The 20,137-nt window shown below is 44.3% G+C and overlaps 1 protein-coding gene across 1 annotated transcript; it reads left to right on the top strand.

Annotated features, from left to right (window-relative positions):
• Positions 1–1,261: 1,261 nt before the first annotated feature.
• LRRC38 (leucine rich repeat containing 38) lies at positions 1,262–16,014 on the top strand. The gene is given in 4 exon segments (XM_053962920.1): positions 1,262–1,293; positions 1,295–1,341; positions 1,344–2,009; positions 13,912–16,014. Coding segments are annotated over 4 exon segments (999 nt in total). The 3' UTR covers positions 14,166–16,014.
• The last annotated feature ends 4,123 nt before the right edge of the window (positions 16,015–20,137 follow it).

Here is a 20,137-nt window from a genome sequence, read left to right as displayed (position 1 = left end):
AACAGCGTGGCTCCCTCTTTGTTCCCTCCCAGCTGTTCAGTGTTTCTAGGTACATACTGAAGGAGAGGTGAGGGATGTTGCTTTCATTTTTTGGGTTCAGGCACAGGTATCTTGGAGGAAAGGCTGTCTGAGAAGGAATTTTTTGTCCCCTATTCTGGATGAAAAATACTCTGAATCCAGTTATAAAATATGACCTTAAATTGAAATTTCTGGCCTCTTTGACCTAAGAATGAGCTTGCCAAAGGTGTTTGACTTTGTGCTCTTCACATCAGGATACATGCACCCAAATACCATCTGTCTCTAGAAAAATCTTCCATCACAGCACATAGGTGTGACCTCAGCTCTCCAGACTCTCTGCTTACCCACCCTGCATAAAGAGGGAGAGATGGAGTTAAAAGTAAAGTGTGTAGCTGGCTGAGGACTTGCCTTTGTGGGTGTGGGTTTGAGGATGTCAGGAAAACACAGATGCCTTGTTGCAAAATCATTTCTGCTGTCCCACAGGAGACAGGCAGATTGACTGTCAAATATTTCCATCCGCTGAAAATGAAGAAAACCCGTTCAATTTTAACTAGCTAAAGATTTGATCCACATTTGGCACTTTCATGTGGCCCAACAGACATTACTGGTGCTGTAGTAGAAAGTAGTTTTTGGGTCATTAAAACAGGAAGGAAAAGCCCCTCACTTTGGAGACCATACTCCTTGTTGCTGCTGTAGGTTATTCTTCTTGCTTAAAAGATACTGAGTCATATTTAGATAATGTGAACAGGCTTGCTCTAACAACTGAGGAATCCAGAAACAGCACAAAGCAGAGTTCCTTGTCTTTGGGCTCCCCCCTTCTGCTCCCTGTTTTACAAATAAAAGGGAAACCTGTCCTCAGCAGGTGTCCAGGACACTGCCTGACCCCTGCTTGCATTTCCGTGGCTGTTGGTCACCTTGATGGAGGCTCCTGCTGAGAAACACAGTAAGTGATCTCACCGGGGATTTTTACCTGAAGGGATTTTAAGCAGAAGCTGTTGCTGTCAGAGTCACAGGATCAGGTGTGATTTCCCCTTTGCTGGAATAGACAGCAAATATTCAAACAGGCTCTGGGCTTTTTTTAGCTCACAAAAGCAAGGGAGTCCTTTGAAAGATCCTCCGTGTACCCAATCATCGCTTTCCTCACCCTGTACAGCATCATAATATTCTGACAGTGTAAATCCTCACATTTGCCTCCCTCCCTCCCTCCTCCCTCCCCCTCCAGACTGCTGCTATCGGATCTGTGATGATATGTGATCTCCTGGATACAATCAGACACACACACAAGTACCAGGCACTCCTGTTCAGCTGAGCAAAATGTCTTTCTCCTGAAGTGGTGCTCATCACAGCCTCCAGATCCTTGACGATGTTGCCATGCTTTCCTTCCTGCCTCCTTCCTTTTGCTGGCTTTGCCTGCCTGCTTTTCCTGCCCGGGGGTCATCTTTGCCCTGCTGTTTGTAGCTGTATGGACTACCACACCATAGACTGCCGGGATCAAGGACTCCCAAGTGTTCCTAATCCCTTTCCATTGGATGTACGGAAACTTCTTATAGCTGATAACAACATTCAGGCAATACCAGCTGACTTCTTTATATTTTATGGAGATCTAGTCTATTTGGACTTCAGGAATAACTCCCTCACCTCTTTAGAAGAGGGCACTTTTAGCAGTTCTACCAAACTGGTGTATTTAGACTTAAGCTACAACAATTTAACACAGCTCGATGCTGGGATATTCAAATCAGCAGAGAAACTGATAAAATTGAGCCTTGGAAACAACAACCTGGTGGATGTGGACGAGGCTGCTTTTGAGAACCTGGACCAGCTCCAAGTGTTAGAATTGAATGACAATAACTTACAGAGCCTAAACGTGGCAGCCCTGGAAGCACTGCCCTCCCTGCGGACCATCCGCTTGGAGGGCAACCCCTGGGTGTGCGACTGTGACTTTGCCAATCTTTTCAGCTGGATACAGGACAATGCATCCAAGCTCCAGAAAGGTAAAAAAGCTGCTCTGTGGCTCTCAGAGCAGTCTGTGTGTCTGTGTGTGCCTGGGAGGGCAGGACGGTCCCTGCTCCCATTGTCTGTGTGCCTGCAGTTTGCTCAGGCTGTCATTGCATGCTTTCCACAAACGAGCCCGTTAAATTCATGTTGGCTTCTTTTAGCAGCAGGTCCTCCTCCCACTTAAGAAATAAAATTTAAAAATTAAGCCCTAATAATTTTGATTTATAGACTAAACTTGCATAGGCAGTGAAAGAGCCTTTTCAAATTCATTCAGCACACAGCTGGTTCTCTTCCAGACTTCATTTCTCTCTGGCAAATATATTTTCTACAATAAGTCCTTTGAGCAGCTAAATATTCTGTGCCAGCTCCTGAGGAAAACTGTTTTTCCTCTCATTTTACTGATGAAGCTGCTACAAAAGAGTTAAATCCCCATTTTATGCAACTGTGATCATCAGCTCCTTCCTGGAAGTATTTAGTTGGGATGCTCTGTGTTTGAAATACTTCAGCATCTCAATCTGGGCTCTTTTCATTAAAAAAACACTGCTTCCAATATGAGAAATAAATTGAAATGGCTTTAGAACCCCCCAAAATGCAAGATATATAATCCTGGTATTTGAGCCAGTAATTTTTAGAAAGGCACAGGGGGGAAAAAAATAAAAGTGTTAAGACTGCTATGTCTAGGGAATCCAGACTCATGTCCCACCAGACCCCAAAGCCTCTCTTAATCCAGCTTTAGCAGGAGATCATCTCACAGTTCATGTCTCCCAACAAGCACCAGGGCATAAACTCCTGCACTGAGCAGCACCAGCTGCCCCCAAAGGCAGATTGCTGGGAGCAGGGAAACTTTGGGAGGGCCCCAGAGGGGAGGGCCCCCCACTTTCCACCATCCCAGGTTGCTCCAAGCCCCATCCAACCGGGCCTGGAAGACTTCCAGGGGTGGGGCAGCCCCAGCTTCTCTGGCCAACCTGTGCCAGGGCCTCACCACCCTCACAGGGAAGGATTTTTCCTCATGTCCCATCTAAACCTACTCCCTGTCAGTTTGAAGTTGTTCTCCTGTGTCCTGGCACTCCAGGCTCTGCCTCTGCAGTTATTCAGGTTCTTCCCATGCTTGTGACCTTGGGTAGCATCTTTCTAGTACACTCATCTATGTTGCCCTGAATATTCTTAGCTGTTTTAAGGAAGAAGAGATTTGAGGAAAAAGTGTTGGTTTTTTTTTTTCCTCTTTGTGTCAGTGAAACTTTGATCTCGATTCTTTCTAAACCAAACCTATTATCCCACCTTTCCTGATGCTTTAGCTTAAGTTTGCTCAATTTGAATACAGTATTTGCCTGTCTCTAATGTTAACATGAGTTCACACAGCAGTTCACCTTTTCCAGGCTTTTACTGAACTTTTGCAGGCTGTTCCCCTTGATTCTGACTGAGATCCTGATCCTTCAGTTTGAGTCTGTCCTACCTCTTTCTCTGCTGCCCCCTCAGTGTTTTAAAGTGTATCTGAACTTCTGTCTGGGTATCTCAAGTGAGTGAGCTTTCCTGCAGCACTGCCAGTTTCCCAGTGTCTCCCCAGCTCAGAGATGCTTTCCCACAGTTTTCCCTCATCCATAGCTGTGTTTTGGCCAAATAGCTGAAAAATGACTAGTTTATCCAGATCTTCCAAACTTTAACTAGGACTTCATTTGGGAAGACAAAGAAGGAAGGAGCAAATATTCCAGTGGTTGATTTGGTCAGAGGTGTCCTGCAAGGATTTGGATTTGTTGCCTGGAGTGAGCACCCTGCTCTCTTTGCACCCAGCCATGCCAGGGAGAGATGTGCACGGATGCAGAAAAGCATCAGGGCTTCTTGTGAGCTGCTGCCACAAAAACACTCACTGCCTCCTTTAATAAAGCACCAAAACATTCTCCACAAAGGTGACTGCAAAACTAACCCCAAAAAGGAAAGACTGTCCCAATGACTTTTGGGAATACTCGGCCACAGTCGCATGCCTTGCAAAACAACTTTTGGAAAGTCAGAGTTAAATTATTAGAATTATGATTTGGTAGCATTTTACATCCAGTTTCCAGTTTTTAATGATGTCACAACATGATTCCCATTAGGAACTGATTAAATTAGTGTTACTTGTCTGGTTCACTCATCCAAGACCACACTTGTCTGGCCTTTTCTGGGAACAGTGGGAAGGGCAACTCAGTAAACACTGAGCATTCAGACTCCCTGGCTGCTCCTGATAGTTCTGTAAAGCTGGAGACGAAGGATTCTTGCAGCAAACACAGCAGGATAAGTAGGGCAGCAGGCTTTCTGTCTGGAAATACGGGAGGAAAGATAGGGATGCATTTCCAGGGCCCAAGAAAAGATCTTGGCTGCTTCTCCTTTGGAATTCTGCAGCAGCTCAAGAGTTTGTGGTGCACTGGGAGAAGGACATTTGCAGACAGATTTAGGGTCTGGGCATTCCCTTAGGTTCCTCACCTTGAATGATGCTCAAAGTAGTGGAATGTGCCCGTTTGAGGGAAGTCCCTCAGCAGCTGAACTCTTCACCAAGCCCAGCCACTGCTCCACCTCCCACTGCAGCACTGCAGGGAACTCATCAGCCCAAGCTGCCCTTGGCTTTTACAAAAGAAATACCAAGTTGATTTAAAAAGGGGAGTTTTGTCTCTGTGAACTGAAATCTGGATAATTGATCCTGAAGCTCTGTGCCTCTGTAATTAAGGTTTCTGGAGGACTCAGTGATATGAACAAGAGCTGTACTTCAACTCATCAGTTTTGCAGGAGCCTCCATTTTCCTCCTGGCACAGCAGCAGAAGCAGCTTGTGAAGTTCTAACTTCTGCTGGCCTGCCTGCCCAGCTGGCTGCAAAGCTGGAAAGGCTCTGCCCAGCTGAGCTGCCTCTGCTCATCCAACAAACAGCTGGGATTTCAATAATTTTACAGATTTCAGCATTTATTCATCTAGCCTAAATTTTAAATACAGGCTTAACTGGCATTAGGTGAATACCCTCCCCAGATGATGCCCTCATCCTGGCACATTTGCAGGCAGACTTATTAAAAAACAGCACTAAAATTTTGCTATTATACCTAGCACTTTAAAACAGCAAACACATTTTTTTTTATCATAAAGAGATATTAAATCCAGCATTTTCTTCATGCTGCAAAACAAAACTACAATTTTCCCCTCTGATTTGGTTAGTAATTGATTAAAAACAAATTAGTGAGCACAGTACAAAGAAGGCAAAAGAACTGTGAAGAGCAGTGGAATGGTGATAAGTCGAAAAAATAGAAAAGTTTTTTCCTGGAGAAGACAAAGTGCTTGCTGTTGGTCACAGTGGTTAAATACAACAGTTATAAAGATTTTCTGTAGAAGGATGTTTGGTTGTGTAGGCATTTGCTGCACCTGAATGGTGTATGGTGGCAAATGGTACATATCAAAGCCTTCCCATCAGCAGGAGAATGGATATTAAGAATTTGGGATTATTTTCTTTTGGAAATAGAGGAGTTGCTGTAAGATCTTTATCCTTAAAAAGTATAAAAACTTTCATAGTAGGTTTTACTCCATGGGGCCATGAAAACTCATAGAACAAAACTCATAGAATTAATAGAACAAAACTCATAAAACTCATAGAACAAAAAATACCTTGAAAGAACAAGTTGGTCTACAAAAATACACTCAGCAACTTCTCATATTGGCCAGGTTTTCTTCTGCTTTCAGAGCTTGTTGTTCATCACATTTATCTTGGCTAAAATTGCACTTTTCTTTTTTTCCTCATCTCTTAACCTAGTCCTTTTAGGAATACTCTTTGAAACTCAGGGCTCAGCCAGCAAAAGACTGTCACTGGTGCACATGACAGAACAGAGGGTTATGAACCTTCCATTTCAGTGTTTAAATGCAAAGGGCTTTGATGGAGTAAATTTTTGCTGATATTTCTTGTTTAAAATTAGTGCAAAAGACATTTCTTGAATCTCTCTGAGGATCCCATCAGGCTGAAGGGATTGGGTTCAGATAAATGCCTGTAACAAAGCAGTACAAGTAATCTGCAATGGCCACATTGAAGGCCTTTGTTGAAATTCCTGTTGTTGATTTTTATTTTCTGTGAAGAAGCTTTGGGCAGCTGGGCCTGCGACCTTGTTTGCTAATGACTAAAGTATTTTTAACATCCTTTTAATTAGAACTTAAGTACTCCTTGGAGTGTGACTGTAGTGTCTCCTTTCTGTCATCTTGCCCTCATTTTGCTTTTTACTTCCTTTCTTCCCCTTGTGTTTGGGAAGTTGTATACAGTTTCTGGGATTAATTGATTTATTTGTTTAGTTATTTAAGTTCCCCACTACCCATAGCAAGAATTAAAAATTTTGCTGCTCTCTGTTAAAACAGTATTAGAAAGACTTTTAGCAAAGGTTTAGACTGAGCATTTTTATGGGTAGCCTTTGCACATTTGTATTTCCAGGAAGATTTGAAAAACTCGTTCAGAAGTGGCCAGAGACAGAATTCCAAATAGATTTGTGCTGTGATAAATAAAACAGACGTTCTGAATGTCTGAAATTGAAGTAGCCAAAGATGCGGTGAGCACTGCTGCTCATTTGATCAACTGTTGCTCCATTTTGGAATACTGTGGGTGGTGGCTACACAATTCTAAGATGTTCCAAGAGGGTTTTAGTGTCAGTACTAACACAGATGCTGTTTAGCTACTTGAAAGGCTTCTGTAGTTTTCAAGACCTCTTCGGAATGGATGGAGAAGTAAATTCTGGTGAATTAGCATACTTCCAGATAAAGCAAAAGAACAGGGAGAAGGATGGCAGTGAGGGAAGGTAGGAAAAAAGCCAAGAGCAGGTGACAGTGAGGCTGTAAGCAGGAAATTCAGACTGAATTCAGTCCTAAAAGAGAGATTCAGAAGTGAATCAGTGTAGTGAGAATCATAAAATATAATCACTGAGGTTGGAAAAGACCCCTAAGGCCATCGAGTCCCAGCTGTGCCCGATGCCCTCCCTGTCCCCAGCCCAGAGCCCTGAGTGCCACCTCCAGGAATTCCTTGGGCACCTCCAGGGATGGGCACTCCAAACCCCCCTGGGCAGTTCCAAGGCCTGAGCCCCCTTTCCATGGGGAAATTCCTGCTGATTCCACCCTGAGCCTGCCCTGACCCAGCCTGGGGCCGTTCCCTCTGCTCCTGTCCCTGTTCCCTGGGAGCAGAGCCCGACCCCCCCGGCTGTCCCCTCCTGTCAGGAGCTGTGCAGAGCCACAAGGTTCCTCCTGAGCCTCCTTTGCTCCAGGCTGAGCCCCCCCAGCTCCCTCAGCTGCTCCTTACAGGAGTTACCTCCAGACCCTTCCAGAGCCAGGAGAAAGGAATGATTTTTCTAAGCTTGCTCAGACATTCCGTGCCATGAGGTTACCATCTCTTGCTTCTTGGCTCTCTCTACGATCCCATTCCAATCTGAGATCTATTGCATAACTTATTCTTATAAATTAAACAATCACTTCACTAATCCAGGCCTTTAATGAGTTTACAGAAAATATTAAATCTTTTCTTCAAAACAAAGCGTCATCATGACACAAGAGGACAGGTTTTGTTTAACATTTGAACCGACAGCCAGCAAGGAAACGGAGTGTTTTACAAATCCTCCTGCCTTATCAGTCTTTATTAGCACTTATTTGTTCATCTGCTGTGGAGAGAAGGCTCCTTAACTTCATGTACCAATATAGAAGCTGAGTGAGCTGCAGCTAGCAAGGACAGGCTGTTCTGTCCATTGCAACCATCAGCTCTCCCCCAGTATCATGCACATGCTCCCACATCACCAGGACAGAACAGGAGATCTGTGTGCCTGGAAAGGAATTAAAAGCCCTAAGACATTTCACACATTCAGCAGCTTTTATCCTTCTCAAGCAGAAACTCCTCACAGAAATTATATTCCTTAACAAGCACATCAAATCTGTTTCTATATATACATTTATAAATATATAATTTGATCTCCCAGACATTTTCAGTAAAATGATCTGACTGCCACTGGCTTTTCACTCTGTTTCTTCCATCCTAAGGTTATTTGGAGTGCTTCCATCTTTCACGGATTTGAAGATGTGAGGACAGCACTTGCAGATGTGAACACCTGATGTTGAACTTCGTATTTAGGCACTGAGAAAAAACTGCTAAAGTACCTTCCAAAGCTGTTCTGCAAATCTTTCAGGCACTTGGCCATAAAAGTTTTATTTAGGGACCTAAATCTAGGCTTCAAGTTTTTTAAGCTTTACTGTTCTGATCGCTCAAGGCTATTTTCAATGAAATCTCATCTCACTTCAGAGGCAATGCCTCTCTCATTGCTTATTAATACATCTAATACATTTGTGACAGTGTTTAAGGAGACTAAGGCAAACCATAGCTGGGAGCAAAATACCACACAAGAAACAACATGCCACATTTAAACATTTCAAATCTGTGTCAACTGCATTCAGCAACACAAGGGAACAGCTAAATTCCACCCAAAAGGGCAAATGCCAATTTTACTCTAAAATAAAAAGCCTATTGTAGTGCTCTTATATTTACTGTATCCATAGTAGTGAACATGTGTGCATGCAGCTCATTTAAACATTTATGGTTTCAGATATTTCTGTGGATTTATTGTGCATGTCCCAGTATGCCTTTGCATTGTCTCATTCTGCTGTCCATTGCTGAATGGTAGGAAGCTCTTTGTCCTGGTACCTGCTTTTTATGAACTTTAAAAGACCCCAAGAGAATTGAGGCTTTTTTTTTTTTTTTTTTTTAACTCAGCATCCAAAATTACAGCTGGGCAATCTCTGTCTGCTAACAGACAGACCATAACTATGAAATGATAATGAATTCCAGAAGTTCTCCAGTCAAAAATATATTTAGCATAGAGACTAGAAATAAGCAGAGACAGAAAGACACCAGGAGTCCTTCAAAACAGGGTCAAGTGGACCTGGAGAAAGTGATGCCCTTGATGCTTGTCTTTAGCTGGAGGAGTGTGAGCCAAAACTCACAGTGCAGTAGGGCAGCAGTCAACACACCCAGGGAAAGCCCCTGGCACAGGCAGGAGCAGGCAATGTCAGTGCACTCCATGGTTTAAAAATTCCTGATCACAAGAACCTGGGAGAAACGTGGCTGCAAAGTCCCAGCAGGGTTCAGATGAAGCAGGGCCTCTGGGTTTTTGTTGGGGGTGTTGAGATGGTGAGATCAGTCCAGTTATAGTTTTGGGGCATTACAGCTTTGATTGTCTCTTTTCAGTAATTTAGAAGGAAATTATTCATTTTTTGCATGCAGACTGGTTTTGGGCTGCTTCTGTTTTCTAGGAGGTTCAGTTATACAGGGAAAGATTTCAGCCTGGCATAGTCCTGAACAGAAACAAACTCAAAGTGGTTTTTAGGATCTAGCAGCAGCCTCATTGCCTGTGATTTATTGGCAGGGTTTAACTGCTGGACTGTACATCTCTAATATAAGATGTTTCAAGTCATATTGTTCTGAAACCTATTTGGGAATGTCACTGAAATAACTCTACCTGGAACCCTCCTGCATCACTTCTTTATGAACACATTTTTTTTACCCTTCTTTTTAAAAACACACCTCTCCTTTTAACAATGTGGTTCTGGAATTCCAGCATTTTCACACTTCCGGCGTTACTTAGACAATCTGTTCCTCAGGGTACACACCTGTATTTCCATCCTTGATCTCCCAGAGTTGAGAGAAGCCTGTGTAGAATCCAGCACCTGTGCCTTGCCTGGCATTTCAAAGCAATCAGCACCAGTGCAGTACATCTGCTCCTTTTGGTGGCATAGCAGAAGGATACAGGGTGTGTGACATTGTCCTTGGGACAGCTGGAGTCATTACAGATAATGGGATGGCCCTGACCAAAATAACCCAAGCTGTGTATTTATAGCACACTCACACTTGTTATTTCATTTACAGTTTTGTTTGGTATGGAGAAGCAACTCCTTGAATATGTTGTGGGAGCAATGAGGTAGATATATATAACTGTCATCAAAGGCTCTCTTGCTGCAGCCAAGCACTAAATACCAAGCTGCTTTGGCATGCCCTTTGCAAGAATCCTGGCTGGTCTTTTAAAAGAATAAATTCTACAGAATAAATAAATCATAAAAAATGCAGAAAACCCCCACAGACAATCTATAAAAATTAATACCAATTCAAGTAAAAGTGTGAGAAAGCAGAGCTCTGAAGTTAAATTGCATCTCCTGTCCTCTACAGGTTGTGTGTGGGGACAAGGATTTGATTGAGCCAGCCTAGATGCAATAGGATCACACAAAGGAAAAAACCTACACCCTACAATTAATACTGATCACCTTTTAGAAACCATTCTTTAGTTCATTGTTCATGCTGAGGGTGTTTACTGCCTGGAATTTCTTCCTGCCAAGGAAAGAACAAAGCTGGATCTATTGCTGGCACCAATGGAACCATCAGTTCTCAGGAGTCCTATGTCACAGGAACAGCCTACTTGTAAATAATGTAAAGCCAGGGCTGTGTGTCTGTGGAAGGAAGCAGATGAAATGGGTTTGTCCATTTCTCATCCTCAGCAGCTGTGTGACCTGCAAGTGATGGCATTTTCAGGTGAAGAGTTGGAAGCTCTGGTGCAACAACCCCTGCAGCAGCCTTGGAAGGAGAAATTCTTTGTGCCACCAGAGATAGAACTGCTGCTATTAATCTTGACTGCTCCAAATGAACAGTCTGTCCCAAATTCTCTTTGGAGTCCAAAGAAAAGCTTCTGTTTGGCTGTGCTGGGTTTTTCAACAGTGTCACGACTCAGTGAAGAGAAACATCCACCCAACAGGACTGACCAACATTCCTTCCCCCCAGCCACTGCCCTGTGCTTGCACCCAGCTCTGCAGTCTGCCCTGGCTGCTCCAGCACAGCTCTGGGAGGCTGCCCTGTGTGTGGAGAGGGGAGCTCAGCTCACTCCTGTCTTTTGGAAGAGGTGGTGCCTACACAGCGTGGCTGGAGTACAGGCTGGGAGCCACGAGACCCCTGCCCTGGCCCCTGCTCTCTGGTGCTGCATTTCATCTTCTGGCATCTTAGTTATTCCAATAACTAATAATTCTCTAAAATCTTGAGGCCACAGAAGTCTGTTGGGCTGTCACAGAATAAAGCAAGCAGCAAATTCCCATCTTATTTATTTGGTTTGAGAACATGACCTAGATTCCAGTACCCATGGCTACATGGAGAGGAGCATCTTTATTTCTCCTTATTGTATAATGAGTCTCAAAATCTTTGCAGTACACTGATTCTCATAGCAAGCAATACCCTCTTAGTGCCTTGGTGTGCTGCAGATCCTCTGCTCTTTGCATTCTGTGTGTTGTGCTGTAAAGTGAAAGCATCAGGGAAATAGGAATAGAGCTCACAGTGCACAGGGTCAGCTTTGATCCATGGCAGAACTGCTGCTGGGAATGAAGGGTGAGCTCCTTCCCATGTCTGGGATCCTGGGCAAATGTTACCATGGCAAGTTTTCTCTAAAGCCAAGGGCTGCAGCACGTAGAACTGCTCAGGACAAGAGTGTTCTTTTGGAGCCTTCTTTGCTCTCTTTGTTTTTTAATATATTCTTTTTCTGCTTCCTCCCTTATCCAGATCTGATATTCCATCCCACCACTCCTGCAGAGAAGTATTTTAAATGCTGCCAGTTGAGAATTTCTTTTGCAGTTGGACAGAATTTTTAAATGTAGAGTTGCTTATGGTCACCTGTGCCCTCTTTCTTTTGAGGAGCTTGGCTCAGATGCTCTGAAAACAGCAGTTCTCAGGAGGTCTCAGCCTGTGTAAGACTGATCTCTTTTACAGAAACACAGTTGTACAAAAACCCTTGCTTTTTCTTGTACTTGCTACAAGTGAAATGGAATTTGTGTAGGTGCTGTATTCACTTGGTGCAGGTTTTCCTGCCAAAATGCTGCAGTGATCTTTTCATATTAGCAAGGAATTTCTTCTTCAAATGAATTTGCAGTATGTTGCACTCATGCAACTGCTTTGATTACTGTCGGGATTATATTTATTTACTGAAAAGAAGTCTTTGCTTTTTAAAATCTGATTTAAAAGACACAGGTACTGAAATTCCAGCCTATAACTTTTCACTCATTTCTCACGGTTTTGAATAGGGAAGGATATTCATCAGTCCCCCATTTTGCTTACTCTGATTAATGCCTGGAGCTGCTACTTCCAAGTCTTACTGAAATGAAAGTATGATGTGGTGGCCAGCTGTCAGCAGGAAGGTTTGCAGGGGGAGGCTGGAGAGGGCAGGTTTTTCTCTCCTCGGTCTCTGCGTGCTCAGGTGCTCCGGGGTATCAGCTCATGCAGAAGACATGAACATTGCAGGGTCAGACTTCCAGAAGTCTCAGAGGATGTTTGGAACCATGTAGCTGCTTTCTCTGCCAGGTCAGTCCCGATGACAGGAGGTTCCACAGATCTCCAGAGCGAGCTGTGCTTGTTCCCCATGTGCTGTGCACGGCCAGGGCTCGCCGGGCTCGGGAGCAGCAGCGTGGCTTTGGGCAGCAGTGTCCCTGCAGAACCAGTGAGCCTTGGCCAGGCTGGCTGCTGACACTGCTGGGCAGCTCTCAGGACCCTCCCAGTCAGAGCAGCACGAGAAAGAGGGAAAGCCACAAACTTTAGGCAAACACAACAGACACAGGATGGCTTTTAGGGATCAAAATTTAATACAATCGTCATTGCAAGGTCAAGTAGGTCACGGTGATAATTGGTTGCACAGTGGAATTAATTACAACTCCTTCTCAAATCAACACAACAGCTGGGCTGGGCTGGATCCAGACAATCAGTCAGGGCAGCAGCACTAACCCGAGGAGCTGGGTTTAGCAGTGAAACATCACATGCCCCAGCTATCCAGCCACAGGAAAGCTGTGATTCACAAAAGCAGAGGGACTCTTATCATCACCACTCCTTGTTTAAAGTGACATCATGGTTCTGTGGCAGACCTGTGGGACAGAAATGCCATGTCCTCTGTGTGCACGCAGCAAGGCAGGGCCCAAACCAGAGAGAACAGCCCGGGATCATCAGTAGAGAGGAAGTGGATCAAGTAACTCAGCAGCAGCTCTCGTGTCATTAACACACAATTCTTGCATTTCCCCTTTACATTCATGTCCTTAATAGTGAGACAAAAGCTGCCTTGCCAGCAGCTCTACAGACTTTATCCACTTCAGTATGAGTTCCATTCTAGCCCTGGAAATCCCTCTCCTGATGTTCCCCCGTGAAGAGGGAGCTGGGCACATGCAGTGAACTGTGTGCTTTTACCATCCAGGATCCAGCTGTATTCTCACACTTCTTAAATCTGGGGGTTTTTGCTTTCACTACAAAGAACCCAGCTCCTGGCATTCTCCAGTAATGCAGGGAGGAACAATATCTGTCAGTCTGCATGGCTTCAGGGCAGCCAGACAGAAAAGGAGGAAGCAGGTCACAAACAAACAAGCATCCATTAAACCCAAACTCTTGTTTGACCAGAAAAAAACCCAAACAACTCTGGTTTGGAACTACATGGAAAAAGAGTAATGTAGAAGGGTGTGGAAGGAACTTCAGTATCCCTCTCACCCTGTTTTGGAGTCAGAGTTTGTGTTCAGGTGGAGTAGCTGGGAATTGCTTTCAGGTCTCCAGGTTTAGATGCATCTAGGGTTCAACATTCACTTTCTTAATTCCTCCAAATCATGGTCCTACATCACACCTGATCCCTGGAAAGCTGCAGATGAAATAACTTGATTTCCAGGAGCTGCTCAAAGGGGGTATGGGGCTAAGTGACAGGGAACAAAACCTGTCACTTTTGGATAGTGACAGGTTTTGTTCCATTTCCCCCTGAATATTGTACAATTTCGTAAACCTGGAATTAACCCTAAAACTTTTCTTCAGCCATTCCATCTCTGACCCAGAACAACAGAAGAATTCATCTGCTGATTTGTTTCCCTTTCCTCTTCCTTGCAGGTCTCCATGAAATCCAGTGCTCCCTGCCCGTGGAGAACAGAAGGATCTTTCTGAATGAGTTATCTGAGGTCAGCTTTAGTGAATGCAAATTCAGTTTGTCACTGACAGACCTTTTCATCATCATCTTCTCTGGGGTCGCCGTGTCCATCGCTGCAATTCTCTCCAGCTTCTTCCTGGCCACCCTGGTGCACTGCTTCCAAAGGTGTGCTCCCAGCAAGGACGACGATGAAGATGAAGATGACAGTGAGGACTGAACTTAGTCAAAATCCTTACGTTTCCTTGGTTTATCAGTTACCAGATCATCAGCCAAAGTCTATGGGGAAAAAAAAGTAGAGTGAAAGCTTTAAACATGACTTAAACTCACAAAGTGTAAGGATCCCTTCTAGCCACTGCTGGTCACAGGCAGGAATGGCAGAGCTGAGACTGTCACCTCTTCTTGCACATGTACCCTGCTGCAATCAGACCGGGTTCATTCCCACGGTCCTTAACCAAACACTGCATTTAAGCTTGAAGATTGAAAGAAAAAGTGGGGGAAAAGCCAAAAAAAAAAAGATCCAATGCTTTAAAAGACGAGTTTCCAGATTGTCCTGATGAGATGCAGATTTTCATAAGTGCTTGAAGCTTGTTCTAGATATACTTTGAAAATGACCGGATGAATAGAGCTGTTTCAGGTTGAAAATACAGAAGCAATTCAAAATAGCTTCTTTCCTAGATCTAAGTACTGGGAGATTCTATTAAGACTCACACAAAATGCAATTAAAATGATTCCTAGAATTGTAGAAAGCATGAGAGAAAGGTTGGCATTTTCCCCCTACAAAAGTTCTCCAGAAACATTCATCCTCCATTTAATGACAGCAATTGCAGGCACCATTCAGCAAAAAAAAAAATGTTTCTGTAAGTGAATATGATTCTGGGTCTGAGTCATCCACTGCAGATGCCTGGCACTTCTTTGGTCATGGCACAAATACTAAATTTAACATCCTTTTGCATTTTTAGATGCAGTGAAGTAAAGGATTTCCCTCCCCGTAATGCTCGGCACCAGTAACTGTTGCAGCATCCAGTCCATTTAGCTATTTTAAAGCACTAAGGGCTATATTCTGCTCCTGGTTATACTGGAATAACCCAAATGAGATGAACACCATGATCCAAATTGGCAACTGTATAAACAAAAGTGAAATCTGGCCCAACATATTTCTGACTGTATTATAGATTTGTCAAAACTTGAGCTCTTCTATACGATGGTAGATATTTTTGTTAAAATTTAAAAAGACATTTATTACAAGAGATTTTTGGAATAGTGCTGGACAGCTTTTTAGGATAAGTATATTTTTAAAATATTTGAAATGGAAATATTTTTTTAAAGCTCTGTGTATTTAAATTGTTATCTAGAGTAGCTGTGAGGGCTTAAAGTAATGAACAACGTAGTAAAAAGCAAGCTAAGGACTGTATGCTATTATAAAGTAATTAGAGCTGATAAAAAGTAGCATCTGTCTAACTACTGTAAATGCTGTTATTTCTTTTAAAAAGCACTCTTTGTTTAAAATACTGCCTTGCTCAGTAGGAGGGAGTCACCCTGCGTGGTCGGGGGTGACAGGGCCCAGCAGACACCTCCCATCAGCACTCCTGGGGATCCCCACCCAGCTGGGACCAGCTGGAAAACCTTCAGCCAACCCCAGTCTGGCCGTGCCTCAGCTCCAGGACCTGCAGCGTGACCAGCACCCAACTGCTCATCCCCCTGAAGCCTCTGGGGCTGTCCCTGGGGGTCAGCCCTGTCCTGGGGCAGTGGGGCTGCACTGGCAGCTCTGCAGCTCCTGCCCGCCTGGCAGGGCTGGCTCTGGGTGTGCACCACGCTGAGGTCACAGATAAATCAACAGAGTGTTTATTTCTGTTCGCTGGAGAGCTCATCCAATGCACCTCCTGCTTCCATTGTTAGGATCTGACTTCTGAAAACACACTGAGACAGAATTAAGCAGGACAGTGAAAGGCTATTCTGTATCAATGCTGTCTTATTCTAATACAATTCCTTCAAGAAAAATGAAATTACATGATTTTCACTGTGTAGTGCCATGATAATTAACAACACAAATATATTTATAATTTCAACCTGGGTTTTGATGTTCATTTGTATGTGGGAATGAAAAAGGACAAAAACCATGCCTGATTCACCTTTTCTAAGGGAGGCTTTGTGGGGTGGTTGGAAACACATATTCTCCAGTGCAGTTCCTCAGCCACCTACCTTTCCCACAAATACAGATCTGTTATCAACAGTTTTATATTTAGAGCCGTGCAAATTGTTCAGTCATGGAATAGGAAACTGGGTCACACTTATTATGGACCCAAAACTCACAACCCGTTAGCAAAATGATTTGTCCCACCAAACCTCCCAGGGAGTCACCAGGGGATGTTCCCTGCCCCTGGTAATGAACTCTTGGCTTGGTGTCACCAGCCTGGAAGGCTCAGTAATTTGGCAGAGGTCATGTATCAAACTCAGCTACCTGGACTGGGCTCTGCTCTCACTTGCAGGTTCACCCTGCTCTGGTGCCTCTGAAGGAAGATGCAGATTTGTTTATAGTTTGTAGCTCTTTGTTGAACCCAACACAAAGCCCTGCCAGCTCTGGTTCTATCTGGGACGTGGCACCCTCAGAACAGCGAGGAGCACACCAAGCTGCCACCCACACAACGCAGCACAAGCTGGAGAGCAAGGCTTGGCAAAGCTTTATTTGGGAAGCTGCTATTCTGGATACTCCATGGCACCAAAGTGATCTTGCAGTGTAGGGTTTTTTTCTGGATCAGAAACTTTAGTGGTATTTTTAAACTCTGTTTTTCCCTATAAGTAAAAAAAAAGTACATTTCAGGACTATCGAACACCTCCAGTTAGTAATATTGATTCATTGTAAGCACTAGCAGTTGCCAACTATTAATATTGATTTTGCATAATTCTAATTGCTAGCAAGTGAGACAGAACTTGGATTTCGTTCTAACTGGGATTTTTCTAATTTTACAGAATCTTGAGAGCAAAACACTCTCCTGTTGGAATATTGCCAGAACTAGTGATCACCATAATGATCCCCTGCAAAACCTTGAAAGCTGATTTCATCATCATCAATAGAGAGTGGCCTGAGGGCTGTGTTGCACTCCAGTTTTAGCTCCACAAAGGTGGAACACAGAGCTAATCCCCTCTCCAGGTTTTGGGGCATGGGGAGTGTTCCTGGGAGGGGATATTTCCGTGGCTGGGATGTGGTGAGCCTGCACTCCCTGCTCGGGCTGCAGTGACCCACATTGGGATCAGAGGAGTTACAGTGGTGCCAAGTGAGAGCTGAATTTAGCTTCCCTTCACTCCAGCAGCGCTGCCAGTCGGTGATTAGAAACGTACTGCGCAAAGTTCTTCATTTACAACTTCCCTTCTAAAATAGCTTCACTTTCGTGGTGCTCTCTCTCACTGTCAGAACCAAGCAGACATTTTACCTGCTTCAAGGGGAAGGAAAGACACTCTGCATGACCCAAATAAAGCGTTGCAGGCTCCAGGAGCCAGGAAGCAGCTGCCACATTGCCTGCAGATATGTCTCCTTGATGAAATGCTGGAGCTTGGTATGTGTGAGGATCCAAAACCTGCTCAAAATACCAAATCTGCACGATGTCATTGAGATGGTCTGACTTTTAGAAGTGTGCACACAGGTTTAAAAAAGAGCCAATCTACAAAATATTAAAATAAAGATCACCTAAAACAACTGTCCAAACCCAGCATTTCATCCCCTGTCAGCCACCATCTTTCCTGCTGTGTCTCTTGCTCAGACATGAACATTAATGGGCCAGGTTTTACAGCAGTACTGGAATAAAAATGCACTGGGATATGTCAAAGGGGTGGTTCTGGATGATCCTACAGAGCACCACAGTGCTTTCCTACCTCAGACAAAGAGCAGAGAGTGACCCGTTGCACACTGACAGCTAGAATTCAGCCTGGCATACACAGAAATGGCAAAAACTGAGCTTGTCTTTCAGCTGTGGGAAGAGCTGTGTGCACTCCCCTGTGTGGGCAGAGGTGTGTGACAATCCTGGAGCTTGCTGTAACTGTGTCCCCCGTGGAGCCCCAGAGGAGGGGCTGCAGCTGGGGGGGACCTGGGCCCTGTCCCCCCTCCCCAGCCGAGGTCCCTCTGTGCTGGCTGCAGACCCAGGGCAGCAGCTCTGTGCAGGACCTTCCAGCCTCCTCTGTGAGTAAATTACTTTATTTCCAGGGCTGGCATGTCTAAGTTCAGCTCACATCCCCCAAAATAAAGGAGCAGGGCTTTGATAGTGTCCAAATCCAACCATTCCTCTGAGAGGACAGTGTTTGATCACCTGTGGTTTAACCTGTTTCATTGGCCTCCCGTGGCACTGTGGAGGAAAGTCCTTGTGACTCATGGTGGTGAAGGTGGTGGTGGAATGCTGAATCCTTGTGTAGTCTTTCCAAGAAGAAACCAGGAATATACATCAGGAAATTAAATTTATTGGAGAGTAAGATCTGCCAAGGGTTCTGAGTGTCAAATAGCCTGTGACACACAAGCCACCAGAACCTTTTATTATTTCATGTCCTCCCTGTCACCATTGGAGCAATATTGTAGAAAACTATGGAGAACCACAAACACATTATTAGTGATGCTTTGTCACAAAAATACCTGGATTTGTAATCAGATTCACACTCCCACATTGACCTTTTGGTGTTGGTTTCTGTATCTTCATGTCACAATTGTATCTAAAATAACATCCCAGCTTGGTGCTTCCTCTGAACAGTGCAGCAACAAATCACCACAGAACTAACCAAACCAGGAAAAGCACAGGTCCAGCTATCTGTCCTACCACCCAACTTCTATTGTAAAGAGTGAGTAGGAAAAAAAACTACTGAATTTTGAGCTGACACAGAGAGAGCAACAGCAGCCCCTCTGTCACAAAGCAGGACATGAATTATGCTGTGTCTCTCCAGTTCCCAGCAGCTCTCACACCCCACCCAGAGCTCCCTGAAGCCATGTGAAATTGTGTAACTCTGGGTTAGCAGCACAGAGTGTGGTTTTTTGGGACTTGTCAAAACCCCTACCAGTAAAGACTTCGGAGCAGGCTTCTACTGTTCATTCTGTGGGATGTGAAAAGCTTGCAGAGAGGTGGGCAGCAAGTAAGGAGTGAACCAGCTTGGGCCAGGGCTGCTCAGCAGAGACAAGTTTGCTTCAAGGCTGCTTTGTTTTCATCTCAGAGCTGCTTTTCCACCAGTTTCTGGAGCAGTGGTGAGCTCTGAAGTTTGGCCAGCTCACACCCAGGTACGTGGTATTGTCTATTTCCACCAGAAATTTATCTCAGGTGAATTTTCAAAGTTTAGTGCTCCCAGCCAAAGCACCATTTGCCTGTTCAAAAGCTTTCATTTGAATGTGAAATGTGAGATGTCACTCAAAAGGCTGTATAAAAATCTCTTATCAGCTCAGAAATTAAAAAGTCAAAAAAGTCCATCCAGACAATGGTGCTGGCAGGTTTTGCTTCAACCCTTCTATCACTGGAATATCAGTGATTAGGCATGGACTTCTCCTTTTTCTTCTCCTGGTCATGCTTCTCACCAATTGGCATCACTCTTCAGCCTTTGAAAAACTGGCTTCAAACATGAATTTGAGTCAGGGGAGGAAATGACCAGAATATGACCCCCAGGTCACTTTGGTCAGTCTGGCAATGCAATGAGATGCCCTTTGTATCTCTATGAACTGTACACATGAAAATGGGAGAACACTTCCCTGAGCTCCAAAAGATTCCATATAAGCACAGAATTTGATGGTTTTACAAATACAGGGGCAACCAGAAGGATGAGAGAGATGTATGGTAAATATAAAGGAAAATTTGGCATAATTAGATTGACTTGTATTTTCATGGCAGAACATTATTTTTGGGTTGCTGTCTTGGTTTGAAAAGACAGGTGTCTGCTAAGGAAGGCAGGAACCTGTCTTGAAATGGAAAATGTAAACCCCCTCCCTCTGAATTATTACAATTTTGAAATTAAGGGGCTCTCAGGCAAAGATATGGGAGCAGGAATAACAGTTCTTTATTAGGAAAAATAAAAATAAAAATGCAGTAATACAAATCAACACTGCCAGAGTCAGAGCAGGCCCTGGCAGCCTGTGGGTCAGGGTGGTGGCAGCAGTGCCAATCCATGGGGGCTCAGCCCTCCTGCAGTGCCAGCTGTGCTTCTGCTGGAGCAGGATCCTGGACAAGGCTG

This window comes from Vidua chalybeata, chromosome 22 (genome assembly GCF_026979565.1).
Source record: "Vidua chalybeata isolate OUT-0048 chromosome 22, bVidCha1 merged haplotype, whole genome shotgun sequence".
In the NCBI taxonomy this organism is placed as follows: domain Eukaryota; kingdom Metazoa; phylum Chordata; class Aves; order Passeriformes; family Viduidae; genus Vidua; species Vidua chalybeata.
This window is presented reverse-complemented; position numbering and strand designations above follow the sequence as displayed.